At 39.5% G+C, this 12,371-nt stretch overlaps 1 protein-coding gene across 2 annotated transcripts in view; it reads left to right on the top strand.

Annotated features, from left to right (window-relative positions):
* Positions 1-432: 432 nt before the first annotated feature.
* Positions 433-12,371, top strand: part of crlf1a (cytokine receptor-like factor 1a) — a 32,169-nt gene continuing 20,230 nt past the window's right edge. For both annotated transcript variants that reach the window (XM_047392994.1, XM_047392993.1), the window contains exons 1-3: positions 433-884; positions 8,900-9,178; positions 12,204-12,333. In XM_047392994.1, the coding sequence (XP_047248950.1) occupies positions 812-884; positions 8,900-9,178; positions 12,204-12,333 (482 nt within the window). In that variant the 5' untranslated portion in view covers positions 433-811. The remainder of the gene's footprint in view (positions 885-8,899; positions 9,179-12,203; positions 12,334-12,371) is intronic.

The raw sequence follows: 12,371 nt of genomic DNA on the forward strand, positions 1-12,371 counted from the left end.
TTTGATGATCTGAAACATATAGGTGGGACAAAAAAGCAGAAGGTAATCCACTTACATCACTGTGTCTATAGGAATGGATTTAGTACAACTCAGTCTTGTCATCTAAGACTACACTAGATTTATTGGCAAATTAGTTTTCACATAAAAAAGTTGATTTTATACTGCTATGAATTTTTGACCAAAACTAGTGAAAGGAGTCTTTATAAGTTGGCAACCTTCCTGTAACACTGTGACTCAACAGCCTCCTATTGTGAAAATGCACCGAGACCCGAGGCTCGGAAACTATCACACAGAGTGATTCAGTGAAAGTGAGTGGTTCTGACTCCTACCCATCACTGTACTGGGGGGCTGGAAAAAGGGCAGGGAGAGGACGGGAAGGCTGGCGACCGTGAGGCAGGAGAGAGAGCCCGAGAAAGAAAGGGGCGGGACTTAAAAAGTATGAACTTGTGTATGATTTCTGCAGGAAGCATTAAGAAGGAAAAACACTGCAAACGGGACGTGCAGCTTTCAATCTTACAGTGTAAGGGACGAGTTCCTTTCTGGCTCCTCAGAAGAGGACTTTTCCCACCGGGTCACATTTTTTTTCAGCTGCGGTCCCTCACTCTGGAGACTTGTCTTCCTAATACAATCCGGATTTTTACTGTTTTTCACTCTTCCTCTCTCTCTCTCTCTCTCTCTCTCTTTGCGCTGGGTGTAATTTGTGTGTGGAGGCTCGAAAAAAATAAAATAAAGGCGACACCACAACAACAGGGGGACGCGGATTCGCTTCGGGAATACCGCTTGGAGATCGGCAAAACCAGGATCCCACATAATGAAAGCCGCCTTGGAATTCTGCTTGGTCCTCCTGACGCTGCACTCTCCCGGCGTGCTGTCCCTGTCCACACGTAAGTTGCACACAGATGTCCATCGATGCGCAAAGTCCCACTCTTGCAGCGGGGAAGTGCTTGATTTAGGCTGCCTCACGGAGATCTGCTCAGTCCAAGTGTGGGCAGATGATCTGAGTGTAGACGGCACCGTGTGATTGGGTCCTGTTTGATTCTAAAGCCAAACCTGTTGCAGAACTGGATTACTACGCTGTTACATCACATATTAAATCGGTTTGAGTCAGTGAAGATTAGGATATCAACCACATTTAACTGATGTGGATTATTAAAATATATTATATGTAATTATGCAATTCCAGATCATATGACATATTATGAACGCAATAAAAATGCATTTAAATTTTATTTTCAAATCAAGTTATAATAGTGATTCTTGTGAGGTATGCTTGGGACTATGAGCCAGAATGATAACCTTAATTAAGCTTACTAAAAAAAATTAAATCAAGATATTCATAACATAACCTAAAAGTTTTTATTCTAAACAGAAAAAATAACAGTTACCAAATGACATAAAACAGTCCCAGTCTGAGGTAAGATTGAAACCAGTTTAGCACACCCCCAGATAGGGGTGGAACAATGCATCCCGATCAGACTAGACCATACATGATATTGGGTTCACCAGGCGAGACAAGATATTAGCAATATTTATTGGGGATTTAGGAATCCCAGTTATTTGTTCAAATAAATAAAGGTTTTACAAAATTCCAACTGCTTTTTTTTTAAGAATCTCTAATCACTGTACAATAATTCAGCCCAGTTTTGATTAATACATACAATTAAGTTTCTAATCTTGGCTAGTTCTCAAGCAATCCAAAAGCAAGAAAAGTATTGGACCCGTTTGTGTGCTGATACATAGAGTAAAGGTGAATCTCTGTTCACTTTAGAGTTATCCACTTAGATTTTAGAATATAAACTAGAGAGGATCCAATGCAGTAATTTCTTAATAAAAACTGTGACATAGCCCTTTAAAATTATGACGATACGCCCGGAAACAGATGCAAATGTATTTCTTTCAACCGAGATGTAATGATCAGCTGCTCTGAGAAACAGTAAAACTATTCAGAAGTTTTAGATTCATCGCTGACAAGACGTTCCGTTAAGCCTACAATTATCCATACTCATATTAAGGTTTCCAGTAATCTTGTAATGTTACCAACATGTTTCTTCTGCCTGGAAGTAATATTAATGCTTTGGAGTGGCTAAGCTAGAGTCCTGACTTCAATATGAAAGAGAATCTGTGGAGGGAGCTAAAAATTAGGGCGATGGCAAGGAGTCCATCCAACCTAAAAGACTTGAAGCTCATCACCAACGATAAATCATCTAAATACAGGAGGAAACATGGAAAAAGGATTTAATTGGAGTAATGCTAAATAAGAAAGGTATAAATGATTGTGGGCCACCTAGTTTTTAAGAATAAAATGTAAATAGAAACAGATAAATTTTTTCAAAACTGATCCTCCTTTCACATTGTACTATTTTCTTTTCAGAAATGTCCGTCTCATTTCCTATCAGAGACAAACTTCTTGTTTGAATAAAAATAATTAGAAATTGAAATCGACCAGGCGTACCAACAAATCTGTCCTTAACTATATGTCGTTCATAACCTTTACCGACGTGGTTTCAGTGCTGTAGTTCGGTCAAAAACCTGACTGGAAGACTTTAAACAGATTTTTTGTATCAAGAAACGAGTGAAATTGTTTATAAACTGACTTTTCAGTCATCTTGGCCAAACATGTTAAGTTGTGTTTACTTCAGATTAGGCTTCTTGCAAAGAAATTTGCAGTTTTCAGGGACTGAAAAGGTCTGAGTAAAGAAAAGCAATATTGCCTTTGCAACACTAACAATGTAGAGAAAACCCATGGCATCACATCAAGGCAGCAAGTGGTGCAACAGTTTTCCTTACCGGCGCTAAAATAATAAAACATAATAATTATTGCAGTTAAATCTATTGCCTTTATAGTTATTTTGATTTTGATGCACGTTTAGCTTGCACAGCACAACTCACATTTTTTTTGTTGTTGCCAGAATTATTTCCAAACAGTAAAGGAAAAAAGTTGTAGCCTCCTTTCAGCCACCTGAGCAATGCTGCACAGCAACAGGTGGGCGAGGAGCAATGCTGCTTTACTCTAGGCTTTATACAGCTGAAGAAAACTCCAGTCGCTAAGAAACTTTCTCTTGGCATCTCACGCAAGGACTTCAAACAGAGACAGAAAACTTTAGAGGTTTTGAGATCATAACTTTTTAAAGACTTGATCAAACCTTGATAGCAGTAACCGGCGCAGGCCTACTTGGGACCCTTTCTCACTGTGTTCCATTTGATTTGTGGACACATTTAGGGGGGAATTAAGGGAACAAATGCCATTTTGTCTTTCTGACAGCAAAGATTATTGATGTTCTCCTGCTGCAGTTGCATTGCTTGTATCCCATGCAGAGAGAGAGAGCTCCCCTCCAGGGAGGCTGCATTTCAACAAGTCAGGCCATAATTCGTTTAGCACATGCTGAGCATGGGGGCTTTATGGACAGCAACAAGCGGTGACATCACTTGCTCGGAGTTTAGGAGAATGCAGGAGCACCAGCTTAATGCACAATAATGTAAATAAATCATTGTTATGTCCGGTTCAGCCGCTAAGAGGCTGGATTAGTTTTAATGGTGAGCTCCCTAGTAAACAGCAGCTCCTCAGTATCCTTTTTCAAAGGGCATTATAAAAGAAAGTCTGGACTGGGCTTTAAAGGGAATAACAAGCCCTGAATGTAAGCTTTCATTGTTCTTATTCCACAACATAAATGGTCGTTAGTGTTTCACTAACTTTTATAATGGGCCATGAATCTCCTTCACACAATCTGCTACCAGAATTAAGCTGTTTTTTATTGCATCCCATGGCCAAAGAACAAATAATGCCATAGTTACATTACTTTGCGTATTCACTCTGCTCGCACTTTAATAGCGCCAACTTTTGTTGATTGTAATGGGATTTCATGTGACCAAAACAAAGTTTTTTCTTGTGCTGTAAAGGTTAGTTATTCACGTCCCTGAATCAATGCCTTGCAGATAATCTCTTCCTGCTATTACAGCTGCACATTTTTGGGTCTGTCTCTGTCAGCTATGCACATCTATAGAGCTAATTATTTTTGCCAGTGCGCCTATGCACAGTGACTCAAGCTCACTCAGAATAAATGGAGAAGAAACTGTGAACATAAAAATATTAAGCCTAATCACCGAGTCAGGTCTGGACTTTGACTGGGCCATTCTAACACAGTTTTGATCTAAACTGTTCCCTGTAGCTCTGGCTGTATGTTTATGGTCGTTGTCCTGCTAAACGGTAAACCTCCACCTCAGTCTCAAGTCATCCATAGCCTCTAACAGGTATTCTCCCAGAAGTGTTCTGTATTTACTTCCATTCATCTTCCCATCAACTCTCACCAGCTTCCCTACCTCTGTTAAAGAGAAGCATTCCCACAGCATGATGCTGCCACCACCAAGTTTCACATTGAAGTTGGTGTGTTAATGGTGCCTGGAATCATATTTTACAACCCAGTCCTGCTTTAAACTCCTTCCCAACTTCCTCAAGAAGAAATCAGATCTGCTTCTGCTGGTTCAACCTCTTTGCAGAAAATGTTGCATGGCTCATTGTCACCAAATGTTGCGTGACTTCCTCAAAATTCTCCAAATGGCTCATGTGCATCGGTTGTTAAGGAGCCCAGGAGAAAGCTCCCTTTCCGCTGTTGCCTAGACGAGTGCAGAATAAATGCGGGAACAGTGGATGTGACGTGTCTTTGAGGACCACCACAGACTAGAATTCAGCTGCTTCAGACTTGTAATGTAGTCCGCATTCTTGAAACAAAAGTTATTTTCTCATTTCTCAGTCTGATTTCGTCCATTATCACGATGTTGGACTCATCCTCAGGCGTGATGAGAGCTTCCGTCTCTCCAAACAAATAATTTTTTACAAGCCATTTCCTCCAGTGAACGTGTCGGGGTGAGACAATAAACAGCAGTAATTGTGTCTCGCTTTGCAGTGTTTGGACTGTGAAGAAATGGGCGTTAGAGGGCTTCACAACCTGCTCCGGGGCAATGTCCCGTCCTCAGCGCCTGGAATACATAAACACCGATTGTTATTCAGCTGGAGCGGCATATTACTGGCTAATCATGGCCACCTTTGGTCCACTGTATCCAGTGACAAAGACAAACAGACCCTTTGCATCGGTTTGTTTGTGTTCGTATGTGAGCATGCATGTGTGGAAGTGTCGTGTCGAAGGACTCAATGATATTAACAGAGGAGTGGAGTTACAGATGAGCTTGTGTCTTCAAAGGCGGCTCTGCCATAAAAGACCACACAATGTCTTTCAGCGTAAGGTGGCTGGCTGCTGAATAGACGTGGCCTCAGGCCCAGATTTTATAGTGGTCTGACACCGTGTTAACACTCTCGCTTGCAAGCTGCTCAGTCATTCCCTTATAGAAACCACCTCAGATGTGTTCATATTGCTTTCTACACTGGTAGAAACCTTGTGTTTTTTTGTTAGAATCTTGCAGCCTTTAGAAAATAAAATGCTTTCTTCTCATCTTTTCTCCTTGATCCTCCTTTTTATTGCATGGTTCACCTGTGAGATCAAAAGCTTCTTTTTTTATTTGACTGTTATTAGTATTTGGGATGACTAATTTTAGACTCCACTCTTTCTTTAAAATGTTAACCAATACTAACAAAACTATAAAAGATGGCTTATCTTAAAGTGTCTATGTATTTAAGCACAAAATAATGAACCTCTTGTCTTTATGGGATCAATACATGCTGATTTGTAGCCCTCAGGGTCCCTTCATTCTGCAGTGTTTCCCAACCGTTCTGTATAAAGAGTTTGGAGCAGACAGACACATTTCTGTGTGCATTTCTGGTAGGATTTATTTATCCCTAATGTGATCCGAGTCATTTAACATGTTAAAAACAATGCTATCAATTCCTTAAAACGGTTGCTTTAAAATACAGTAAAATACCACAAATAACACGAGCATCTGACTCGACACATGCAGCAGACACATCTATAACTTGCAGGACACCAACCCTTTGAGGACTGAAGTTGTCCACCTCTGTTTTAGAAGATGTTCCCCCTGGTTCAGCACATTTGAATCAAATCGATGGCTCATTATCAGGCCTGTGCAGAACTTGACTGCATTCTGAGGAGGTAATTCAGCCATTTGATTCTGGTGTGTTGGACCAAGGACACATCTAAAAACTTCGGGCTGGAGTTGCCCACCCCTGCTGGGCTCAAGAATTTGGGGTCTGTTGCCCAGGCGTCTAGAAATCATCAGAACATGCTCAGTGCATGTAAGTGGCATGCCCTTAATACCCCTGCAATAAGCAGGATGCGTGTGATGGGTATTTGCATGGATGCACTGAAGTGTACTTCCGCAGAAACTGGATGTTTTTACACAAGTTTGTGGTCAAATGCTGAATAATTTCCCCAACTGTATTTAAAATCCCTGCAAGGGGCCAATCTTTTACATTTTAAATTCCAGGATTATTTCAGTTTATTCTCTATAATTTTGCAAGCCTACAGACAAAAGATTAACAACAGGTATCAGATGTTGAGGATGGTCATGGACTCCTATATGAGTCATTAAAATGATTTAACCAGGAAAGCAGATCGAGGATCTCTAATTTCTGGTTTTTAATTTAGTTATGCATCAAAACCCTCTGCTTTGATTTTGGATGTCAGGGGATCCTGATAAAATATTGCTGTGTGAATGAAAACAGCCAAATCAAAGGAGCTTTCAGGGTTTCTTCAACATACTTGTAAGTCGATTTTACTTTCCTAATTTGTACTGACGAGTAACACGTAATGCCAAGTCTGATTTAAATAATATATAAAATGAAATAATATATAAAATGACTAAAACGTACTGTAAAATTATTAGTGGTGTTGATGTTATTTTTGTTATAGATTTCTGTTTCTTGTTCTTTGCCTTCGCATCAGACTAAACAAAAGCTGTTCACTTCCGAGAAGAAGATAGCAGTGAGTCTAGACACAAAGGAGTGAAGAGGTATGACATAGAGACGGTACATTTCTACGGTCGATTTCCAGGAAACAGTAGGACATTCTTTAACTGGCCTTCAGCTGGAAGTTAGTTTGAAATTGACGTGTCCAAACTTGAGAGGTGTGGACAAAGTTTTAATGGTATTGCAGGCAACTGTGCGAACGTCCTCTGCAGGCCAGGCTCATCTGCATTCAATGTGAGGGGCAAAAGACGAACAGAACCGTAAAACAGATGACCAGACTCATTGCGATCAGGAATTGTCTGCCTATCGTGACAGCAGAATCCTACAAGGGCTCTAGGTTCAGTTTGGTGGATGTGTTCCTTTAGACAGTCCTACCGCAGTCAGAATATATTATCTGTTAGTAAGCTTGTGACCACAGTCCCGATCTTTCAGTGTTTTAGGGTCTGGACTCCTGCTAGTTGTAGCCAAACTTGCTAAAATCAAACCTACTTATAAGACAATGGTAGGCTTGATAAACCAGCAACAGGTTCCCAGGACTTGTTGCTTTTACTATATGAAATGGTGTGAATGGCCTAAAGATGAGTAGGTTTGTATTTACAAGCTCACATTGCTGCGTTTAAATTGTTTTTTTAAATGGACACACTGTGAACTATGTTGAGCAAAGATAGAGAAGCATCAATCACAATTTTTAAGGATCAACAAGGCATGGTTTAGCTTAATCAGATTTAAAAATGACTGAAAATTAAGTGAGTGAAAGACTGTGGAAATAATAGGAAAACTGTGTTATAATGGATAACACCTAAAAACCCTTAATAGTAGATGATTTTAAAAATTTAAACATTAAATGTTGTAATATGCATGTCCTGACTAGAAAAACACTCTTTTAATAGAAAATTAGCAGCGGTGTACCTGTTTCTTGCAAGTCAACTTTAAAGACATGGCTATCTAACAGCTCTGCTGTAAAACCTCCGTTTCTGCACATTGCGTTTTGTCCATAATTACTCGGTCAGGTCGGTCCAATGGCTGCCTCCTCAGCATATCCAGCTCATACTCCATAACAAGCAAATTATAATTTTTTTTGTTACCCCAATTTCATTTGGAAACTTCAAAGAAACACCCGCATTGCAGCAACCAAGAAAGGCCACAAAGTCAAAGCCTGAAGACAATAGACCCACAAACCATGACACCGTTTTACTGGCTCAGCCTTACAAGAATCGAGAGACCCACTGAACTGATAAATGAGTAGAGGATTTCTAAAAACAGGGATTTATGTAGAATCATATGATACAGGTGAAAAATGAAACACCACCCACAAAATGCTGTTTTTCTTTATAAAGATTATGTTTGCTTCTGGGAAAACTAAGAACATGGTCGATGTCTCTAGGGAATGGACTGCCAGATGCTACATCACATATTTTAGTTTTTACTCTTATCAAACTACTACCAATCTCTCTGTTGAGCATATAATTGATCTGTTTTGTATTCTATTTCAAATTCGTAGCACAAAAACACCCAATGTAACACCCAAGTCTATGTTTTACTATGAACATAAAACAACAATCAAGAGCACTGTTTATGATAATGATGAGCTTTAAAACAATTTTCCGGCTGTATGTACAGTGTTATGTCAGTGATGTCAGAGTCCAATCCCTTTTCATGCCCACGTGTGGCTAAAAAGTTGGGAAAAAATTGAAAGGTTGGTTTTTCCTCAATTTGGGCTACCTCAAAAACTGACCTTCAGTTTTTTTTTTCTGGGCTAAATAAACACCAGCCTGAAACACCCAGAAAAAGATGTCCAAGGATATTCTATAATTGAAACGATATTATTTCAAATAGACTCTATGGAGGTAAAATGGTTGTTACATAGAGATCATTCATGTGTTCTCCTGAAATGTTTTTTCATCTTTAGCTACTGTATATATTATTCCTTCTTGGATCTAAATCCTATTCTTTTATCTAACCAAACCAATAACCCATTTTCCTCCTAACATATACCAATGCCATCGACTGGCTTCTGTCTTGCAGATGTAGCAATTGTTTACCCCCAGGACCCTGTGCTTCGCATGGGGTCCAACCTGACCGCCAGCTGCTGGATCCACCCTGACCTCGGGCTCCACGCCAACTCTCTTTTCTGGACACTGAACGGTCAGCAGCTTCCCGGCTCCCTTTACAAAGTACTGAGCCCGACCAACCTGAGCCTGACGCTGGTCGGGCTCAACGCCTCCAGGCAAACTTCCGGCGACAACCTGGTCTGCCACAACCACAAGGGACACATATTAGCAGGCTCCTGTCTGTACGTTGGGAGTAAGTTAAAGCTTAAAAAAAATCTTAACTTTTTTAACACTTGTGTGGCAGTGAGATGTGTTTATATGTTTATATGGTTTATTGTAAATACAGCTAATTTCTAAATGCTCTAAATGCTTGTTAGATGAAAAAATGGCAGATTACTGGATAGAGTAATACACAGAAGAGATGAGGAGAATGAAGAGGAAATGGGAATAAAGGGGAGAGCAAGGAAGTAGTGGGTAGATTTTTAAGTGTCCCTGCACAGTTGAAGTTGTATTTTATCCATTTTATTACTACCTTCAGACCCAGTAAGAGGCCTCAGTGATGCTTTGACCATCTGTGTGGTCCACTGTTGCTGTAGAGGCTTGACCCTTTACACACCGATAAAAAGCATTTACATTTTGAATTTGTGTGAGCGAGCATTTACCACCTTTTTTCTGCATTCACCTAACTTTTATCATAAATATAACCGTATTTTTTCTCTTACGAGATCTTACGTTCAAGGAATACCCTGTCTCTATCATAGCATAAAGAGGGTGTGACTGTGGTAGTACTGTGGGGGAAAGCTGTTTGTGTCAGTTAAGGAAAAAGTAAATCATCTTGGTTGGGCAAAGTCATGCTTATCGTGTGTGTGTGTCCTGTTGTGGCAGCTTAGGCAAACAGCATGGTGGGTCTGGAGGTCTTATAGTGTCAGAGGCAGATTTGCTCTAAATCAGAGGGAAATTAGAAATTCCTTCTGTTGCATTGTTGACTTTATCTAATTAATGCCACGACATGCAGATTGGGCCGCTGGAAACAGGAGGACACAGGTGGGAAAGAACAAAAGAGGGTGAGGGTTGGAGGTTCAGGGTAACAACAGCAACAACAAAACCGAGATCATAACAGTAATAATACCACTACTTTATACTGACAATAATAATAATAAAGATAAAAAAAAATGTAGCTGTGAGTTTTGTAGCTGTTTTTGTTTTAGAAAGCTAAGGGTCACTTCAACCTTTCGCCATTTAGTATCTCCATTTGAAATCCACATGTCGCTATGTTGTTCCCACCTACTACCATTTTATACCTTTAAACAAACCATTGAAGAATTTTGGAGATTTTATATTTCTCCCTGTTTTCATTGATTGTGATTCGGATCCCGGTCTGGGCAGCTCGGTTTTTATAAGACTTGAGAAATCATGACTCCTGATCTAATAAAAATAACTCTTTGCAACCTCCTGCTGGTAGATAATATTTGTTGGAGTCAAATAGCAACACTTCTTTACTGAAGACTGAGTAAATTATAGAAAGTTACTTTAAATCAGAGGTCAAAGCATGTACGATTCCTCACCCAGGTGGGTATGGATCAGGGATCAATTGTTCATCCTGATTGGAAATAAATGTGAAAGTGATGAGAATAGTGATTTGTCATGACGACGTCGAAAGGTTAAAGGTTAAAGATGTCTACAAACTCCAGAAAAATCAGTATGGTAGGAATTTTACCATCTTTTCCACTGTTAGTACCATAAAAACATCAATACGCATTAATATACTTCAAAATCCAATAAATGTAGGCATTGTGTGCTGTTCAGCGGTAAAGATTTGTTTTGACCTATCTTTGTGCTTGGAGGGTGCTGACTGCATAAGGTGTTTCCAAGTAAATACTGCGATTAATAAAAAAAAAAATGCAACAAAATATCGAGATCAAATTTTATGTACATTTCGTCCATCCCATGTATGAACTGACAAGAAGTCTGCCAAGAAATTACCAAAAAAGCACGACATGAAAATCACTCGTATTACTCCTGCCTGTCATTTTGTACCTGAAGAAAAAGGATTTATTGTAACGTTTTATTATTTACCAATAGTCCATTGTAAAGAAATTAGTTTAAACCAATATCTACCAGCAGTAGGTTATTTTGGTTTAATCATTAATCATAATGTCTTCCTCAAATAGGGAGGTGCAACAAGAAGTCCTAACAAAATATTGTACATCTGACTTCAATTCAATGATATGTGACATTTAAGCAATTTCCTGAATATTTATCCACGTAATTCAGCCAAACACTTCACTTCCAGGAGAAAAGCTGACACACATGCTTTAAATATGTGGAAATTAAATGGTTTGTTTATGGGTTAGAAAAAGCACAGCGTCAAATTCCCTTGCGCTTCTGATTTATTTCAACATTTTCCAGTTGTTTTAAATGTCTGTGAAGCTTCATTTAGACATCCAGGTAGTAGTGAGCTTCTTCAGAAATGTTTGAATCAGTAAACACGGGATATGGCCAACCTCATGAGATCATGGGAATTCCTTCTTTGTGTGTTAAACGCCAGAGACATTTCCTGTTTGCACAAATTACAACTGATGATAGTGTTTGGATAAACCACAAAATGTTTTCTGCCTTTTTAAATAGTATGTGAAATTGTTTCTCTTTGTAAATAAAAAGCTAAATGTGAAGAGTGTGTGAGTACCAAACAATCAAAACAGTAAATTACAAAGTATAATATGGGTGTTCCCTCACAGAAACACCCATATTATACAGATTGCTTAGTAATATTATTTTAGACATAAATATATTTCAATCACTTAAGCTGGTGGTATTAAATGTAGCCTCCGATCAGTTCGAAACCATCTCCATAGTGCCTGCATCGTCAGGCCTTTGTTTACCATTTTCACTAAGAGGAGGGGAGGAAGAAAGATGTTGGAGAGTCACACAACGTAGACCATAAACAGAGATCTCATGACATTGTCTCCAACACATTAACAGAGATGCCGTTGATATCATGATTTGTCTGTGACGCTGGTACTGAGGAGGACCCCGCGTTCCTCTGAGAAAAGTAAATCAGACTTGGACAGTGCACACACCAGTTAAGAAGGAAGAAAATAAAATCTTGTATTTCTGAGGAACATCAGTAATAACTTTGGAATATATAGCTGTAGCAGACACTGGACTTAACCTCACTGCCCCTTTATTCTTCTCTGTTTTATCCCATTTTCTTATTTACATGTTCCTCACGTTCTGTCTTCAACTCTTTGCTCTCTGCCCACCTGGCTCTGTCGCAGTGCCTCCAGAGAAACCGGTCAATCTGACCTGCTGGTCCCGGAACACCAAAGACCTGACGTGCAGCTGGGCCCCTGGAGGAAGAGGAGAGACTAATATCAGCACACAGTACAGGCTTAAGTACAAACTCAGGTAAAAAGAGACTGAAACTATGCAGATGACGATATTTA

Source organism: Girardinichthys multiradiatus, chromosome 19, assembly GCF_021462225.1.
Source record: "Girardinichthys multiradiatus isolate DD_20200921_A chromosome 19, DD_fGirMul_XY1, whole genome shotgun sequence".
Taxonomy (NCBI): domain Eukaryota; kingdom Metazoa; phylum Chordata; class Actinopteri; order Cyprinodontiformes; family Goodeidae; genus Girardinichthys; species Girardinichthys multiradiatus.